The sequence below is a fragment of the Lithobates pipiens genome, unplaced genomic scaffold, assembly GCF_037356315.1.
Source record: "Lithobates pipiens isolate NorthernLeopardFrog02 unplaced genomic scaffold, aLitPip1_a1.2 Scaffold_8, whole genome shotgun sequence".
In the NCBI taxonomy this organism is placed as follows: domain Eukaryota; kingdom Metazoa; phylum Chordata; class Amphibia; order Anura; family Ranidae; genus Lithobates; species Lithobates pipiens.
Window position 1 is genome coordinate 35,131,393 of NW_027507903.1, and position 20,578 is coordinate 35,151,970.

At 36.4% G+C, this 20,578-nt stretch overlaps 1 protein-coding gene across 4 annotated transcripts in view; it reads right to left on the minus strand.

Annotated features, from left to right (window-relative positions):
• Nucleotides 1-2,275: 2,275 nt before the first annotated feature.
• The window catches only part of NTRK3 (neurotrophic receptor tyrosine kinase 3), a 1,011,888-nt gene continuing 993,585 nt past the window's right edge, over nt 2,276-20,578 (minus strand). For all 4 annotated transcript variants that reach the window (XM_077472645.1, XM_077472644.1, XM_077472642.1 and 1 more), the window contains 2 exons: nt 20,262-20,420; nt 2,276-11,431 (listed from right to left, as the gene is read on the minus strand). In XM_077472645.1, coding sequence (XP_077328771.1) covers nt 11,246-11,431; nt 20,262-20,420 — 345 coding nt within the window. In that variant the 3' untranslated portion in view covers nt 2,276-11,245. The remainder of the gene's footprint in view (nt 11,432-20,261; nt 20,421-20,578) is intronic.

Here is a 20,578-nt window from a genome sequence, read left to right on the forward strand (position 1 = left end):
GGGATGCAGACCCCTGACATTTTCCTAATTAGAGCCCTGCAAGTGCAGCAGTTGATTGACAGTTATGAACCCACTTCCATTAGATTCCCTTTCCATATGGACACACAAGTTAGTTCTTCAGAATAACAAAAGGTAGGAATCTACAACAAAGTTTGGTAAAATCCTTGTAATATACATAGATGACCCAGAGGGGAATTATTATTATAACTATCAAGGTTTACTTTTACATATTTTACTTTTACAAGGAAAACTTTACATATTTAGAGTCTGACACTTCAGCTTAAAGTGTAACTCTACTTTTTTGAGAAAATTCCCACTGGGTAATCAATGTACATTGCAGGGATTTTAACAAATTTTGTAGCAGATTCCTACTTTTTGTTGCTGTGAAGAAACAGTTCTTTGTTTCACCATATTGAATCCATATGGCTTCTGAATTAACTGCTTCATTATAATCAGCTGGTGCATATTTTGTGTTTAAATTAGGAAAGCTGCAGAGTCTGCATCCATTTAAAAGTATTTAATCCTCACCAAAACCTAAATCATAATTGCAGGGGATGCCTAAAATCTGACATGCATCTTAGTTCAGACTTCTGGGAAAATCGGTTAGCCAATCACACAAACAGGAAAGGACCTTTATATGGAAGTTCTCTGGATTGTCATATTGCACTGAATTTTACATAAAATTACAATGCTGTAGATTGAAAAGGAAAGTCAATTTTTAATAATGGTAAGTTACAAAATGGCTTGTGTGGTAATTGTAGATGTTTATATATTTTTTAATGAAATTGGAATTTCCTTAAAGAGCAGTCAAAGATCAATAAAAATAAAATAAAAAAAGATCAAAAACCTTAGAGATCAATTGAAGTTTGACAACTGTTGATCTCTCAACTGCAAGATGTAAGCATAGGTTACAATTTTTTTCAGAAGGCTGATAGAAAAGAAAGTTAATGGATTTTTCCCTCCAAACACACAGGATGCATTTACTCTATATTGATCCAACTATCTGATTTATTGTTCAAGAGAATCCATTCCAGATATGTACAGTATGTGGACTTTGGTGTGAACACCAGTTTGGACTTTTGGACCAATGGATTTTGGACACACAACTTTTGTGGATGAAAGCTTCCTATTAACTATCATTACAGATCAAGTGTTCAGTTTTGGTTGTTTTCTCTAGTTTTTTTCAACATTAGGTACTCTAATCAAAATGAAAAAAAAAAGTTTTGCCTTCAGGTTTACTTTAAGATATGATTTCTTGTTGGCTGCTTTGTGTTATATAGATTTGCAAATAGAGATTTGCAAATTCTTTGTTTTAAATTGGCCACTATATAGCCCCCCCCCCCAATCCCTAAGGACGTTATCCTCACAATCCAATATTCAAAACATAATTAAATGCATAGGTCAGTTTATAACACAAAACTGTCCAAAGATTTATATAGGATATTTTATTACATCAATAATGCAAGAGAGGAGAAATTTTATTTGCAGCATATAACTGCTAACGTCAGTGCAATACTGATCGTTTCTAAAATGAGACCTCGAGATTTTTATATTTAGTAGTTAATTGTCTGGAACAAATAGACACTATTCCACTATAAACTTCAGTGCACCTTTTGATTTTTATATTCAGATTGCTCTTTGCTTATGTCATCATTTATTTATGCATTCCATTAAAGCAACGCCATTCTAGGATAGCTAAACAAATAGTAAAATGAAGAGGACATTGGTTTCTGGATCTGAAGTCTGGCAATGGATTAGAAGGGCCAGTCTGGTGATGGCTGAGCCATGGTATTCTCACACGTCCCTATTTCACTAACAGATGTTTGCTTAAATTGACTGTCTGCAAAAAAGCATTGATGTGAAATGTACTATTAAAGTCAGTTCTGGTGCCATCTATGAACTTACAAGCGATCACAAGCTGTAAACTGAGTCTGTTTACCATATGGTTCAGTTTTCTAATCAGTATTTTCTAAGTATCTATCCATGTTCAGTGCCCTTTCATATGCATCCTAATATATATATATATATATATATATATATATATATATATATATATATATATATATATATATATATATATATATATATATATATATAACATCAAATGTAAATTTATAGGTTACTGCCTCAGCTTAAATAAAAAATAAACAAATATATATATATATATATATATATATATATATATATATATATATATATATATATATTTATTTTTATTTTTTTATTTATTTATTTTTATTTAAGCTGAGGCAGTAACCTATAAATTTACATTTGATTTTCTAAAATAGAAGTGGTACATGAAATGTTGAATCTTACAAAAATCCAGTTTTGAGGAAAAATTGGATCTATGTAAAAAATAAAAAAATAAATGCCATTCTGATGTCTTAAGAATTCACACAGATACTACATATATTAACCATATTGTTTGTAATATGATTATCTCCTATGATTGTATGCTATATCTAGTGGGGCATTTCTCTGTAATACCCCAATCAAATAAATGCTGCATTATGAACATATTACAAACAATACAGCAATCATTTGTTATGCTGAAGACATCTGCACAGACATATTTTTTCTACATTGATCCCTATCCATCTGTTGATCTATCTCTCTGTCTATCCATGGTTTTAAAGCTCATTATACAGTGTATGCTACAGTCTGATTCTACAGTCTTCTTTAGATTCACTAAACTGATATAAGGATCTTCCTAAGCTATCCAAGTTTGTAACCACACAAGCAGACCTTTACACTATATTATTATTGTTATTATATATTATCATTATAGAGAATGTATATAGTGGCAACAGTTTGCGCAGCATTGTACTATATAGCTGTTGGTGGATCCATGGGAGATTGCAGAATCAGATTGTAACATGTGTAATAAGCTTAATGAATACAAACATGCATCTATTCAATTTATAGATAGTGTCACCAGAATCACACCACCCAACTCTTGGTATTTTCTAACCACCCTTCCAAGGCATCTGCACAGAGCTTGAAGTCAAAACACAGGTATCCTCTCTACAGCGTTCAGCCCTAAGATTTATATTTTTTAAAGGCGCTACACTTTAGAATATTATGCCAATGAGTACAATAGTTCTTATTACAATGCCAAGTTGTATTGCATCAATATACAAGCTGGTCATCCACATTGATTTATGCAGGACATAAGATAGTAAGGTTCGGCAATCAAGTTAAATAAAATTCCTGGGTCACTGTTGTTGCCATTGTAGATTGGCTGTAGATTGGTTTAGTGTTACAGGTTGCCCATAATGCACATAGAGTAAATGGGGTTGATTTACTAAAGGCAAATAGACTGTGAACTTTGTAAAGTGTAGTTGCCCTCTGCAAGTGTAGTTGCTCCAAAGATTAGTAAATGAGGGAAAGCTTTACTTTGCAAGAATACCCAATCACATGCAAGGGAAATAAAAAAAAACAGCATTTTTGCTTGCACATGATTGGATGATGAAAGTCAGCAAAGATTCTGCTCATTTACTAAGCTTTGGAGCAACAGCATTTACAGAGTGTAACTGCACTTTGCAAAGTATACAGTTTATTTGCCTTTAGTAAATCAACCCCAATGTGTTATGAGGATCTACCTGCACACAAAATATATACAGATGATAGTCATTTCCCATAATGAGGAAAGATGTGTACAGCATGGCAGCTATGCTTATACTATTGGTGGTCTGCTGTTTAAACTTTCTTAGTTGGCTATTGATTTATGTAAGAATGGTGGCACCAATGTTTAAAGTGTAACTGTGGCCAGGCTATGGACATTCAAATATTTTCATGTGCTGCAAAGCAGTTTATCCTTAAAGTTCACAGCAGAAGCACCAAAGGCATCTTCTCTGAAACCCAGCTCCCTGCTCCTCTAGCCTTATCATTTCTAACCAACTTTTATTCAGTGCTCCTGTTGTGAACTTTGAGGATTGTTTGCTCTGCAGTACCTGTAGCTACTGAGCGCAGCAAAAGCCTAGACCTCATTTACTGCTGGTGCAAAACATAATGTTCCACTGCAGGCCCTCCTTTCTCCCTAATAATTAAATTCAGGGAGCTGGCTTCCACTGGTCACTGGCCACTCCACAGATTCCACCCATAAATGAGGAAATCATTCACCTCATTCAAGTTTATTAAACTCTCTAATGTACAAGCTGATCAACTTTGTTCACAGGAGCACTACCGAAATTTACTCCATCCAAAGCTTACTCATAAATAATCATAGATTGTAATAAGCTCTGATGGAGTGAAATGCATTAGAGCTCCTGTGAACCAGTTGGAACAGTTTGTACATTTGAGAGTTAAATAAACGCGAATAAGGTTTTTAATAGTGTGTGGCTTCCTCATTTACCGCTTGCTACGAATTTCCTGAATGTCCATATCTTGGTCAAAGGTTCACGTTTATGGTAAAGTAATAATAGGTAGTAGTATTAGGGGATATTTTAAATATGTAATAGAAGTTAGTAAAGACCAAATAAGGAGCATTTCAATTGTATTCATTTCATTGTATGTGTGCTAAGGAGGGTGAAGAGGAATAGAGGCTGGGTACCAGTTAAGGCCCTAGGCTATTTCACTAATTCATTTATAAATTAAGCATTAAAGAGAATAATACAATGTATCTGTAAGCACTCCTGGTAGGTAGAATACGAGTTTTTAAGGGAGTCTGTGCTAACAGAAAAACAAAGGGTTGCCATTGCTCACTTCTTTCCAAAGAAACTAGAACAAGATTGAAGATTAAAAAGTCAGAGTAAAGCCAGAGGTCCTTATCTTTATCCTTGTTATAAGTCATTGCCTCAGAAAGTATTGAAGCCAGTGGATCTGCATAGTTGCTAGATAGCTAGTATTTTTCAACAGGACAACTCAGCAATTGCAGCCTCCATATTTCCTTAATACGGGTTTTCTTGAACTGATTTTACTAGATGATAATGCCCCTAACTTAAAAACACTTAGGTTAAAAAAAAAATACCAAATACACACAATTTATATAAATCATTTTACCAAATATCTGTGGAGCTCTTTCTGAAATAGTAATCTGAGACACACTTGTTAATAGTTTGCATTTAGAGATATAAAAAGCTATAAAAACTATAAAAAAAAATTTATATTTTTTTTGTTTAGATCTTGTCTTCCTTTTCAGTTGTAAGTAATTTTAGCATAACTCTCCTCTCCTTTCTCTGTTCACCAAATATATCCAGCACTATTATAGTTATCAATCCCATAACTGCTGTGTCCAAAGATGCCTGGACCAGACTAAAATATATTTGTCTAAACTAAAATATCCTTTGTCCACATACAAGGGCATAGCTTTTGTATTAACTTACATAGGTCATTCAAATTTCATGAGTTGTTAGAGTAACTCTTCCTCTATAGCAACCTTCATTTTTCTTTTTCATTGCAGGCAAATAATGGATTACAAGCAGAAGCATTGTGTCGTCATCGAGTTCTTGATGAAGGAGGAGTGTAAACTGTCTGACATCCACAAAAGGCTACAGAATTTTTTACGGAATTTATACCATTGACAAGAGTCGCATGAGAAGTCATTGCTCAATGGTGTCATTTCCATAAACATTCTGTATCCATATGTAGATGTTGGACAGCCTGCATCAAGAACTCAATGACAGCATGTTGCTTATGTTTGAAAACTTATTTTTTTAACCTGCAATGAAAAAAAAATCTATATAGAAGAAGAGTTACTCTACCAGGGTGTGAAAATTGATCTATGTAAGATAATAAAAAAGTTATGTCCTTGTTTGCAGTACTTTTGGCACAGCCCTTGTACAAGCTAGTCAATGAAGTAAAAAATAAATAGCATTAAATGTGAATGAATACCAGCAATATCACCATATGTAATAAAACAAAGGTCATTTATCATATTTACTGCAAATATGTTCCAGAATATATAGTGAACAGATTTTTAATTTCTTGTTTCAGCATTATTTGATACCATAATACTCTGATATGGTACAATACCTACATTTCGTAATCAAACACTAAATATAAAGGTGTGTTCTGCTTGTCAAATTTCCTGTTTCCTTCATTTGTACATCACCCCTAGAGAAGATGTACTGCAGGCCATAGCTACTGTCAGATTGGCATTATGCCTAGATCTGCAGCTGTGCTTGTTTGAGAATGGTCACAAATACATGCTGCTGAGGTCATACAGAGCAAACTGCATATCCCGCTCACTAACTAGCTCCCTTCATCCTTGCATACATAGATTGAAGAGGAAAAAGACGAAAAAAAGACAAAAAAAAAAAAAGAAAAGGGCAGAGATATGGTAGGCTTCAACTGGGATTTGCTGTGCTGAGAGATGTACAGTGTCATATGCATTACAATCAGCTCCTTCGTGAAATTCTCAGCTTAAAGGTTAACTTGGATGTCAGTGTCATCTGTGTAGAAATTACTTGGAGAGAAAGATCTTCTGAAGTCTTAATACAACAGTCAATTCCACCCAGTCAGCAGGAAATGAACATATTATTTTCTGCTTTGCCTTTGCAATGAAATTGTGCCAATTTTTTTTTCTTCCTATTTCAAGTTCCAACTTGTTGGCTGTCTTTGGGATCCGGCTAGCATTAATACCTTCACTGTTACGGTAAGGAGATTTGTCATCTCCCAGCAGCTGTGTGTTAAACAAGAATGAAGCCCGGGCTTACTTAGGCTCAGGCGGCAAATCACTTTGCATTTTCCAGTTTCACTGTCAGGCAGATGAGATTGTTGGGAGTTAGGCTATGCCTGCTCTGTCTAAGATAATTGATTCTAACACTGGCCCATCAACATCAAATTTCATTTTTTGCTAAATTTAATATACAGCATGATCAAAAAGCATATAAAAGCAATTCAAGTTTTCCGTATCTGTCTACTTGGGCTACCTGACTCAGAACATTTATTAATTAAACTTGAAAGCAAAAACCAAGCCAAAACTTTTTTTTTTGGCTGGAGTAGCATTAGAACTTCTGTCAGGTTTGTACTGCTGTCTGTGACCCCGCTGGAGAAATTTCTCTTAATTTTCTGTCTCACTGTCACCAAGAAAAGGAACAGAGAGTAAAAGAAAATCTATTAAGTGGAGACATAGGGGTTAATTTACTACAGACAAGTAGGCTGTTTGCAACTAGTTATTGCATTTTTATAATCTGTTCTCTAGCACGCATGCTACTATATAACCCTTTATACACTTGAACAGCCTAAAATAACTTGGCATAATGAACTACCCCCCACAGAATGTTTGGGTCCTTATCTTTGTTCTCTTTTTCTTTTTCTTTCCATGTCAAAATTGTAAACATGACCATATGTCTAAGATTGGATACCATTTCTTGGAATTTTACTATTTGATATCTATGTTATTTGCTCATCTGTTGCAAAATTGTATTGACAATGCTTCTTTATGCACCTTCAAACTTAATAAAATATGATTGATATAAAAAAAAAAAAAAGTTTGATTGCTTTGCAAGGAAATTTGCACTGTGCAAAGGAATGTTCCCCAAAGTTCAGTAAATGGGATTAAATTTCACTTTTGCAACGAATACCAAATCAGGTGCAGAGAAAATAAATTAGGCAGAATCTTTGCTTGCACATGTTTTGGATTATTATGCCTTACTTATTTATTTAAAAGTACCAGATAATTAACTTCGCATGAGCAAGATGGCAAGATTTTTTTTCTACTCCTCTCCAAGACCATGGTGCCATGAAATCAACTTTGCCATATTTACTATTCAATATTGACTGCATTCCAACAACATGGTAAACCTGTATGATAGACCTAAGTTATTTTAACCTTTAAACCTCTCATTTAATCACATATCTAAACACTTATTTATGGCCAGGTCAGATTCTATGGCTATGAATGCATATTTCAAAACAGGAAAATTGTTTGCTAGAAACAAAACCATGATTTCAGAGAAATGGAATAGAAATTTTAGGGACCCAATTATAAAAATTGTATTTACCGTACAAGGTTTTGTGACATCTTAATAGGCTTGAATGGCAATTCTAGCAAACTGGACTCCTTACATCAGTGTATAATTACACCCACCCTTCCCATATTGAAAATCAAAACTAAAAAGTAAGGGGTAGTAATATTGTGGGAACAGAAGAGACACATTCAACTATAAGGACAATATGGCAGAGGGAATTTTTTTTGTTGTTGTTTTTGGTTAATGAGTTCTTCACGTTATTATCTGCAAATTGGAGAGAATTTTAAAAGTAGATTAAATCAGAGACAATGCTTTAAAATTAAATGTACCAAAGGAAGTGGTCTACTAAAGTTTTGTCAGGCCAAAGAAATTTGCCTTTACTAATTGTTTTAATTTATTTTTTTTGCTCTTAATGTGAATCTGAGTGTAAAATTAAGGTAGCTTGGTTAACCTGACAAACCTTGAGTGAACCACTCTAAAAAGTCCACATAGCATGATAACAATAATGTCACCAGTTCAGTTAAATAAAAAAAATTAACGTCAGAAAGATTTTTACATATATATACATATACACACAGTAGAAAGGGATGGATATTTACATAAGCGGCACAGTGTTTTTTTTTTTCCCTTTATCATTCTTATAGCACTACAAACCAAAGACATAAAACATTTGAAAGAAAAAAATATATATATACCATCAAAAACAAATGCCTCAAATTAATTATTAACCAATAGAGAGCATACATATCTTCATAAGCTGTGGATTTATCAACAAATATGGATAAAAGGAATATTATTGCAGCAGTAATCCAGATAATGAACATGTAACTGGTACTTGAAGGCCTATTCTACTGTGTCTGCTTCTTTACCAGAATCCATGCGGAATTCATGAACTTAGTTTGTTCTTTTTTTGTAGAATGATCCTTTAAATAATATGTAATCAATAAAATGTTTACAGAATGCCCCTCTGTCGATTGTTTGGAATCTTCGCTTGGGGTGTCTTTTCTCCCTCAGTACTCCAAGCTTGGATGGTATTATCATCTATTTCTCTCTATCACTGCTCAATTTTGTGAAGAAAGGATAACAACGGCCTCTCTTGACCCTTTCTTAATAACTTTGCCTTTGTTGTTCCACAGACTCATGAGCTTATCAGATCACATACACAGTTCACATGTTGAAGAAGCCACTTTCAATCCCTTAACATCAGAACCTTCATTTCATTCAGAGGCTAGTCAGCTCCATTAGTTTTACATCCAGTGTTTTTATTTTCTTGCACAAGGCCTCATCTAGATGGTGTAAAGATTTAGGTGACAAAATGCAGATTTTTTTCTCCCTTTGAAAATCATTTGTTTGCCATCTGTAGTAACTTTGTAGATTATAACAAAAAACAGAAAGTCGTTATTTGGGCAATGAATATAATTGAAATGGGCTTAATGACCTTCTAGAAACCAGCATTTTCACTAGTAGTCTCCATAGTTTTATCTTTAACACACATGTTGGATAAAACTCCAATGTCCGGTACTTGCTGTGCCTACAAGACCCTTTAAGAAGTAAATGTTTTTTTTCAGGAGTAGATAAAGAAAATTTGTATATCCATTTTCAATCATTACATCTGGGGTAACATCAGTCAGTTTGCTTATACTCCCAAGGTAATCCCAATTTACGGTATTCCATAGCTTGGTTAACCACCAAATCCAGTAGTAATTGGACATGCAACCTTTCACCAGTCATATATTTCATTAGTCGATGTTTTGCTCCTTTTTATGTATTTGGTATGGTTATGGAATGTGATTCAGTTTATAGCTTAATGGGTTTAACATCCATTTCTTAACATCCATCTTTGAGCCAATCTATTCGCCATTCAAGTCTCTGATTAAGTCAATGGATTAAACAAGACATAATTCATTGAGTAATTAAAATAAAAAAGAAACAAAAAAAAAATCACAATAATTTAGTGATAACGAAAGTTCCCAGTGCCATGTATATTATGCAGTTATGTCAATGCTATGTTTTGCTAATGTAGTTAAAACCCTGGCTTTAATGTTCTCTTGCTTTCTATGGGAAAATAAAATTGAGAATAGGACAATGACATGAATACATCCCTCATTAAAATGCCCTCCTCTATGCTTACATAAATAATAATAATAAAGACATTTCATTGTATTTATCTAGATTGTATCAATTATGAAAATAAATCTGTCATTGTATAATCAAGATACTTATATAATTATGAATTTAACACGACTGGAAAGTCACTGAAACCTGACTTCCCAAACAACTGTAATTCAGACCTGAGACACACTACATATAAACATAGACATCCCAAAATACACCAGAAGTAGGAGGGACACTAACAAAACTATCCATCCCTTACTAGACATTTCCCTTAACATTATTTTTATATTTGCGTACTTGTGAGAAAAAGCATTATGCTCTCTGTAATACTGATTAAAGGTAATAGGTACGGAAAATCACATTTTAAAAAAATTAAATCATATTGTCTATTTTTTTCCCTTGTACTGGTCACATATCCCATTATCTTAAAAATGTCAAAAAAATTAAAATAAAAAAAGCAAAGGAAATAAAAAAAGAAAAAATATCAAGAAAAAAAAAATCTTGAATTGACTTAAACAAAGATACTGTTTTACCCGTAGGTACCAATTCCAGAAATCAGAAATCCTATACTCGCAGGTTTTAAGAAATTATAAAAAATGTTCTTAAGTAGTTAAGTAGGTAAATGTCCAGCTTCCTCAAAAAAAAATGGCTGAATTGCTCATCCTATCACACCCCAGATTGACTCAATTTGTTGTTTCTCTTTGAGTACGCATGCGAGTCATCAAACTGTTGTACTCCGTGAGACAATGCATTTGGTTGTTGCAATCCGCCACTGTGTATACAATAAAGGATAAATGCTCCACGGACTATGGCGTCATCTTAAGGCTTGATGCCATTGTGGAGATTTTGAATAGGATTGTCTTTATGCATTTAGTTGAGTACTGAGCTTTGCACACTGAAGAACTGAAGCAAAAAAGACAACCACATTTTTCAGTGGTGGAATTTCAGTTCCCAACTCTTGTTCTTTACTCAATCTGTAACAGCAGAGTCTTCCAAAATGATTGTATTGGTGGAAGATGTAGACAAAAAAATGAATCTGCTTTTACAGATTTCTTTCTGTGTTGTTATATGTTGCAGGCACTTAAGTTTTTTGTTTTCATATTTTTTCATTTTTGATTTTTGTTTTTTAATATGAAGACATTTTTTGTTTCTTGGAAAGGCAGGAATAAGGAAGAAAAGGGTAACTAGGGTCAGAACAACTTCACAAATGGCCTTGGTTAGCCCAGGATGTCTAAATAAATTGGAGAGGCCTTTCCTAGGGCTTGAAGGATCTTGTAAATTTCTTTGATGTTTAACCGCAGCTGAGGCTCTCTCTGCCAGCATCCCAGCATAATGTCATACACTTCCTTTGGGGCCACTCTTGGTCTCTCCAGAACACGTCCTTGCGTGATGCACTCAATAACCTGAATAAAAAGAAAGCATAGGATAGGAAATATATGAATGCAAATTGAAAAAGAAAAAGGCAGGTTATTATGTAACAGCATGTCTAGGACATTAGGAAACAAAGACACAGAAACATATCTCTTGTAATCACATGACTGACAGCTACTGTATAACCTTGGATTGAGAGTAACTTGGTCTGAGGGTGTTTTGCAAGACAAGCAACATTTTGATTTGGTTGATGATTTAAACAGGCACATCTAAATATGTAGGTATCTGGGGTAAAGCTGTCCACATAGACCATCCTCCGCACCACCATCGCCGTCATTCCTTCCATGCTGCGCTCAACGAGCGATTCAAACCTCACTTTCAAGATAGCTCCATTGCAGGGTAGTCTTTCCATTCACGATTGTAGACTGACAGCGGTGAGAGCCAGCAGTGCAGAGGATGGCCTATGTGGACAGATTTACCCTGGATTGCTGCATACTTAGGCCGCGTACACACGAGAGGATTGTCCGTCCAACTTAGTCCGCTGAAACGTGTTTCAGCGGACAGTCCGCTCGCGTGTGGGCTTCAGCGGACTTTTCCAGCTGACAGTCTGGCGGACTAAGTCTTTCGGAATTTCCGTAATACAGTCCGTCCAAACTTGGTTTCAGCGGACAGTCCGCTCGTGAGTAGGCAAGTTGGACGGACTAAGTATGGCGCATGCTCAGAAAGGATTTACACGGCCGAAGGTTGCATTGCAGTGTATTGGACGTCGTATTTCTAGTCCCGTCGTATGTGCTGTACACGTCATCGCGCAAGCTTTCAGCGGACTGTCTGTTCATCGTGTGTGGTCAAGTCCGTTCATTCAAAAGTAGGACGGATTGTCTGTCGGATTGTCTGACGGACTTAGTTGGCCAGACAATCCGCCCGTGTGTACGCGGCCTTAGTCTTTTAGTCATCAACCATCTGAGTTGCTAAATGTTGTACCTTCAATAACTGTAACCATATTGCTACACTTAGAGGCTCCTCTCTTCTCTTTTATACTCGGTAGCTCCTGCTGGATTTTGCTTATAATCCCCTTGTGGAGGCTTCCATTTGTGGATGGACATTTTATGGTTACACAACCTATTGCTATAATCTTCTTATATGTACTATAAACTGAAGGACTTATGAATAAATAGTTGTGGAACAAATCATTTGAGTTTCTATTATTTTTTATGGGGAAATTTGCTTTGATATATGAGTACTTTAGATCACAGACATGTTTCCAAAACAAATTATGGTCACAATCCAAGGTTTTACTGAAGTTGAAAAAGAAATAAAATGACTAGTGGGTGATCTTTTCTTCAGAAAATGCATTCACCTATACTAAGGATATTTGCATACTCATTTTTTTTCTTCTTTGGACAGCTGACTAAAGAAATATCTAATAAGCTGTTCTCATCCTTATTTCCATGGAGGAACCCTTGAAATAATTTCCAGGTCTCTTCTATATTGCCTAGCATGGAGGTTGTTCTGTTTTCCTTTGTGCGCACAATCCACTTTTGCCCTTGAGAGCTACTCTCTCTGGTGTGGTTATTTCTAATGTACATTCTAGACTTCACTACAGACCATACATTATCTTGTTCAGTTAATGGATAACTTTATACTCTTGGTTATTCGCCTGCTCTGTTGGTTGCGTGGAATACAATATTTTGTTAATATTCCCTTCTGCGCTGTGTAAAAGGTGTTACATTTGTATCTTGTGAAATTTCCATTACAAATTAAAGCAATAAATACTTTTCAGGTCTCGGGGAACCCATGTTTATAATTACTATATTTACAGCTCATTGTATATAAGCGTAAAGAGTAAGCTGAGATATAAGAATTAATAAAATAAGACGGCAGTGAAAACTGTGCCAACTTCCATTGGTGATAAAAGACCCCTTATATTGGTAGTCAATGGGAGATAGGGGTCCATACATTGGTAGGGAAAGAATAGTCCATACGTTGGCGTTTAGTGGGAAAAATGTCCCCTTTACCAATACAGTAGCTAAAAAGTGTTAGATAATAGTTTATGGGAAATCTCCATAAACAGTTGTAAATTATATTATAATTAGAAGTGAATTTTAGTTAGATGGAAATATATTTAAACTATAGTGTCATGTTGATGTTATTGTAATTACACTGAGCAAAATTATAAATGCAACCCTTTTGTGTTTGCACCTATTTATCATGAGCTGAATGCAAAGATCTATGACTTTTTCTATGTACACAAAAGGCCTATTTCTCTTGAATATTGTTCACAAATCTGTCTAAATCTGTGTTAGTGAGCACTTCTCCTTTGTCGAGATAATCCACCCACCTCACAGGTGTGGCATATCCAGATGCTGATTAGACAGCATGATTATTGCACAGGTGTGCCTTAGGCTGGCCACAATAAAAGCCACTCTAAAATGTGTAGTTTTACTGTATTGTGGGGGTCCAAAAACCAGTCAGTGTCTGGTGTGACCACCATTTGCCTCAAGCAATGCAACACATCTCCTTCGCATTATCAGTTTGTTGATTGTGGCCTGTGGAATGTTGGTCCATTCCTCTTCAATGGCTGTGTGAAGTAGCTGGATATTTGCAGGAACTGGGAAATGCTGTCATATACGCCGATCTATAGCATCCCAAACATGCTCAATGGGTGACATGTCTGGTGCATATGCTGGCCATGCAAGAACTGGGATGTTTTCAGGTTCCTGGAATTGTGTACAGATCCTTGCAACATGGGGCCGTGCATTATCATGCTGCAACATGAGGTGATGGTCCTGGGTGAATGGCACAACAATTGACTTCAGGATATCATCACAGAATCTCTGTGCATTTAAAAGGCAATCAATAAAATGTACCTGTGTTCATTGTCCATAGAATACACCTGCCCATACCATAACCCCACTGCCATTATGCTGTCTAATCAGCGTCTTCATATGCCACACCTGTGAGGTGAGTGGATTATCCCAGCAAAGGAGAAGTGCTCACTAACACAGATTTAGACAGATTTGTGAACAATATTCAAGAGAATATTCAAGAGATAGGCCTTTTGTGTACATAGAAAAAGTCGTAGATTTTTTAGTTCAGTTTATGATAAAGAGGTATAAAGACAAAAGTGTTGCATTTATAATTTTGCTCAGTGTAGTTTTCCACTTCAAAGGTTCCAGTTAGGCGGTGCCCAATACACATTTGCTAGGTACAGTGACCAATTATTATATTAGCCACATTACCGAAAGAATAGGGGAATATAATGCTTTTTCACTGAGCTGGGCACTCTCTTTGTGTTGGGACACACAGCATTCAGCATGACTAGACCTGTCGAGAAGTAAACTAACTCCATACAATGTATTGTAAATATGGTTTTGTGTGTAATTTTTAAATATCAAATAAGCCAGGGGACTTATACTGTACAAAGGGGGTTATTTACAAAAGGCAAATCCACTTTGCACTGCAAGTGCACTTGAAAGTGTAGTCGCTCTAAATCTAAAGGGTAGATCTGAAATGAGTGGAAGCTCTGCTAATTTTATCATCCAATCATGTGCAAGCTAAAATGCTGTTTTGTATTTTCATTGCATGTCCCCCTCGGATCTACAGCGACTTTAATTCCAAGTGCACTTGCAGTGCAAAGTGGATTTTCCTTTAGTAAATAACCCCCATTGTGTTGTAAATACTGTTCAGTGTGTAATTTGTATACATTATATAACCCTATCAATAAATGTGTATCACGGATGGAACTACCTCTCAGATCTAGCTGTATATATGTAAATACTTCTACAATGATTGATGTGTATGTACATATACACGTAAAATACTTAAAGTGGTTCCAAAGGTACACTTTTTTTTACCTCCATGCATTATATGCATGAAGGTAAAAAACATTCTGTGAGCAGTCTCCCCCCAGCCCTCCCCCCCTAATATTTACCTTAGACACCTCTCGATCCAGCAATGTCCAGGAGAGCCTTTCCTCTCTGGGTACTTGCACTCCTGATTGGCTTTTGGCAGCAGCAGGATCCATTGGCTCCCAGTGCTGGCAATCACATCCAGAGAGCCAATCAGGAGACAGATGGGGTGGGGTTGAGCCGTGGCAGTGTGTGTAAATGAACACAGTGCACCAGGGCAGCTCTGGTGCCCCCATAGCAAGCTGCTTGCTGGGGGGGCATCCTGCAGGAGGAAGGGGCTAGGAGCGCCAGCGGAGGATATGAGAGGAAAAGCCACCACTACACAGAGCAGGTAAGTAGACATGTGCATTACGTTTCATTCCGAATCGAAATTCAGACAAATTTTCATTATTCGGACATTCGGATGCATCTAAATTACTGAATTACAATGCTAATGAATTCAAACAAAATTTGAATCAAATTCGAAAAATGGCATTTTGCGACCCGAATTTGGGGCCTCGTATCTCGGGGCCACTTGTAGCTAGAACCTCCAAATTTGGTATGCAAACAAAGTAGAACTAGCACTACAACATCGGGGTTTCTAGCTCCAAGTAACCCCAAGTTACGGGGGCCCAAAATTTGGGTCACAAAATGCCATTCTCTGCTGCAGAAAAGTGCTTGACATTTTGCGACCTGAATTTGGGGCCACATATTTTGGGGTCACTTATACCTAAAAACACCATATTTGGTATGCAAACACAATAGAACTAGCACTACAACATCTCAAAATGTGGGGTTTTTAGCACCAAGGGACCCCAAGATACATGGCCCTAAAGTCGGGTCGCAAAATATTTTCAAATCCGGTTGAAATAGATTAGAATGCGGTTGAAATAATTTCGAATCATGTTGAAATCATTTCGAATCCGGTAGAAATATTTTCGAATTTGGTAGAAATATTTTCGAATTCGGTAGAAAACAAAACGAAATACGAAAACAAATTTAATGAATTTAACGAATATAACTAAACGAAATTAGTTAATTAACAAATTAAAACGAAACAAAACTAAACAAATTTTTTCCTTTTGCACATGTCTACAGGAAAGTATAGCATGTTTGTTATTGTTTTAAATAAAAAACAAGACTTTAATACCACTTTAACAAAAGAAAAAAGATAATTGGTGTCAGTGGTTATTTATCTGGGAGTCAGGCATTGCCTATTGCTCAGGGAACCCATAGCAGCCACTGGAGGAGCCTTAGGGATCATCAGAACCCTCATTGAGAATGACTACTCTAACAGATCATATGATTGCAAAGGATTTTCGTTGTAGGAAACCTGTTGCAGAAATGCTTGCAGCTAAGAAACAGAAAATCATTTTAGCTGTTGTTTCCATGTTTTGAGCAGTGAATAAAACAGACTTTATATATTAGCAGTCTATGCCCCTTCAGAAAGCTAATAGTCTTTACAATAACGAGTTGGTGTTTATTTATGACCAGAACCTCAGCATTTACTGCTGCTGTTCTGTTGATTCTGTTCACTGGTCAAGAAGCGTACTATAGATGTAATCAGACTAGACGTTGCTCTTGTTTGTTCTCTGGTCTGTAAAGTAAGCCTGTCAGTTTTCTGCACTGGCAGAAGTAATTTAATGTTTAGGAGGACTGCATTTTTATTAATTTCCCTTGTGTATAAATGTACAGCTAGTCCTATGACCACTAAATATCCCCCTACCCGTGCATCACAAAGCTCCCCATCAGTTCCTTTCTCTTTTCTTTCCTCTCTACTCATCTGTTTGCTTTATTCATGCTGGTCAAACAGTTTGAATTATTTTTTTTATTTTTTTTAACCTGGTGCTATTTTATCCACATTCATACCCACATCATTTTGTTTATTTGTCATTTATTTTTGACAGCATTCCACAGAAATGCATATTTAACTCTGAGCGCGGCTATGCCTTTGAGTGAATTTACTTGAAGCACCTTTGAAGCCTCAATTAATTATTAAAATTATGTTTAAGAACATCAGAATGGTTATGCATATTAAAGCAGAATTCCAGAATTTGTCTAGCCATTTAAAAAAAATAAAACAATGCAGCTATCACAGAGATGTTAGGGCTCATGCACACTGCAGCTCAAAAAAAAAAAAAAAAGCTCCTTTAACAGGCATTTGAGCTTTTATTTCTCTGCCTAAAAGTGTTTTTATTGAGCTTCTTTGACCTTTTTTTGAGCATAAGCATTTTTTTTTCCACAAATCCTCCACTTAGCACTTTTTTGGGGGTTTTTAGGCACTTATGCCACGTACACACGACTGGACTTTTCGACAGCAAAGGTCCAACGGAACGAATCCATCAGACAATTCGAACGTGTTTGGGCTCCATCGGACCTTTGTTGTCCAAAAATCTGACGGACTTTAGAAATAGAACATGTTTTAAATTCCGCCGGACCCAGATCCTATTGAGAAATTCGTTAGTGTGTATGCTAGTCCAACGGACAAAAACTCAAGCTAGGGCAGCTATTGGCTACTGGCTATGAACTTCCTTATTCTAGTCCAGTTGTACATCATCATGTTCGAATCCGTCGGACTTTGGTGTGATTGTGTGTGGCCAAGTCTGTTTATTTGGAAAGTCTGTCGGAACTCCGCCGAAAGTCAGTCGGGAAGACCGTCGGACCTAGTCTGTCGAAAAGTCCGGTCGTGTGTACGCGACATTAGGCTTTTTTTCTGCTCGAAAGCTCCTCTCAAAAACACAAATTTTAGTGTTTTGTTTTTTTTTGCCTGCAAGAGCTTATGCCTGTAAACTCCCGGAAAAACCATAGTGTGCATGGACACATTGGTTAAAATGGAGGGGAGTTTCCAGGCAGAAAAAAAATTGAGTTTAAAATTTTTTAAAGCTTCTTTGAGCTTCTTTGAGATGCAGTGTGCATGAGCCCTCAAAGCTAAAATTTAAGTATGGCAATTTGTACACAGTTACATTAGTCCAGCTTGGACAAATGCAAGTATGTACAGGATACACTATGCCATACCTTTGGGATTCCCATGGAAGCTGGAAATCATTTCTAGTAAGCACTGCTACTGCAATGATATCCACTAGCTTTCAGATGCCAAGTGGCTGCCCTGTTGCACTGTGAACACAATAGGCTGCTCACTAGACTTGGGCGCCATTTCTCGATCAATGCTAAGTGTTCGTTGATTGGACAAGATGTAGATCATAACATCACTGCCCAACTTCTCTGCCTGGTCCAATGATAGAACACTTAGCATTCATCGAAGCAGAAGGCAGCTGTCACTCCTGGTCCAATGAGTTGCACATACACAAAGGAAGGAGGATGCTCATGACATTGTTCACCTGATATGGCCACATGGCTATATTAGGTCAATGATGTCGTGAACATCCACATCCCTTTGTGTACTGTGAGGTCGGGCATCCCCCCAGTGCAGCTCATTGGCCCAGCACTGATAGCTGACTTCTGAGTTTGGTCAACCATGGGTTCAGACTGCACCCAAACTCATCCTTTCTCCTGACTATAGAAGGTAAGCAAATAGGTCTTTAGTTACTTGATAAAGACCTTGGGGTTTATTTACTAAAGGGAATTGCTCCAGAGCTTAGTAAATGAGCAGAAGCTGTGCTGACCTTATTATTCAATCAAATGCAAGCAAAAAATTGTATTTTCCTTGCATGTGATTGGGGATTCTTTGCAAAGTAAAGCTTTACCTCATTTAATAAGCATCTAATGAGGGAATGAAGATATGGTTGAAGTGAGGGGATTTAAACAAGGAATACCCCCCCACCCCACCCAGTAATGGAATTATGTAGGCCCAAGATACACAAAAGGAGTAACAAAAATGTATATAAAAATCAATATTACAAATGTTATTGTTACAAAACAAGATTTAAAAGAATATGGAATGAATGGTTGGTGCAGCAGCTAGGTCGCCTACAAGGTAATATACATAGAAACAAAATATTCCACATATTCTATTGGCCTCATGATAAATCAGTCATGGCCGCTACATACAAAAAACATCTAATGCATTTCAGTATAATGATTCCTTCTTAGGGGAGTTTGTAGCTGTAGAATAGGTATCTGTTATGTCCTTATTAGGGGAAAGACATTTAAACAACAGCCAAGCAGATTAAAATCAACAGTAGCATCCATCACAGCAGCAGGAGGACAATGAATACCATATGCCCAGAGGGGAGCTCAAAACAAGCTCCAACTGGGATCACATCATGAATGGATAGCATAGGACCCCAACAAGTCACAGAATGAAATGGTCTGAGTGCAGAATGGAGAGGCCTGAGGCTTGTGTCCAGGATTGATGGGAGCAAGATGGGAATATTTTGTATCTATGTATATTGCCTTTACTAAATCAACCCCTATGATCCCTTTTAAATGCATGCTTTACATTGGCCTTGCACCAATCTTTTGGTACCAAGTCAGTTATTAAAGAGTCTCTAAAAGTTTGAAAAAATGGCAGGGATCAGCTCTTAGAAGACACATGGCTATAAGTTTTCTTGCTTATTGTGTTTTTTGGGGGGGGTTTTTATCATCATTTTGTCTAACTGTTTCTGGACCATAACAATTTTAAGCCATTGTGATTCATTTGATTCATTCAATACTAGCCACATTATAAACATGTATTAAACTCTTCTGTGTACATTGCTTTATATAGTTTTCTCCTTCTGATGAAGTTACTGCAGGCATGTGCAATGCAGAGGTCTCAGGTCAGAGCCAGAACACAATATAACGTTTTATATCATCCAGCTGGCTTGGGAATACTTTTAAAATAGGCCAAAGAGAAAAGGAGTTGGCATTCCCATGTGCTGCTACATCCTCCTTGACTATAATACATCTAATTATAACTAAAATGTGTGAAATAATCCCTACACAGTACAGAGAACATGTATTAGCCACATGAACCAAGAAGCAAATGTAACTAACACTCATTGACTGCCACAGTAATAACAATGTTAAATTGTACCTCTGTGTTTGAGAGCTGGAACCAAGGTTGTTTTCCATATGTGAAAATCTCCCAAAGGATAACTCCAAAACTCCACACATCACTCTCCGTGGTAAATTTTCTATACATAATGCTTTCAGGTGGCATCCAGCGAATCGGCAGCATTGTATGGCCTCCCACCTAAAAGAAAAAAAAAACCATTATAATTATACATAACCTTGAATAGTAAAGTGTAAACAGACCTTATACTCATTTGATATATAAGAGATGAACCATGAAGGAGAGCATCAAACTTTCCAATATCATTGCCGCCGACATCCCAAAACGTGTAAATAAAG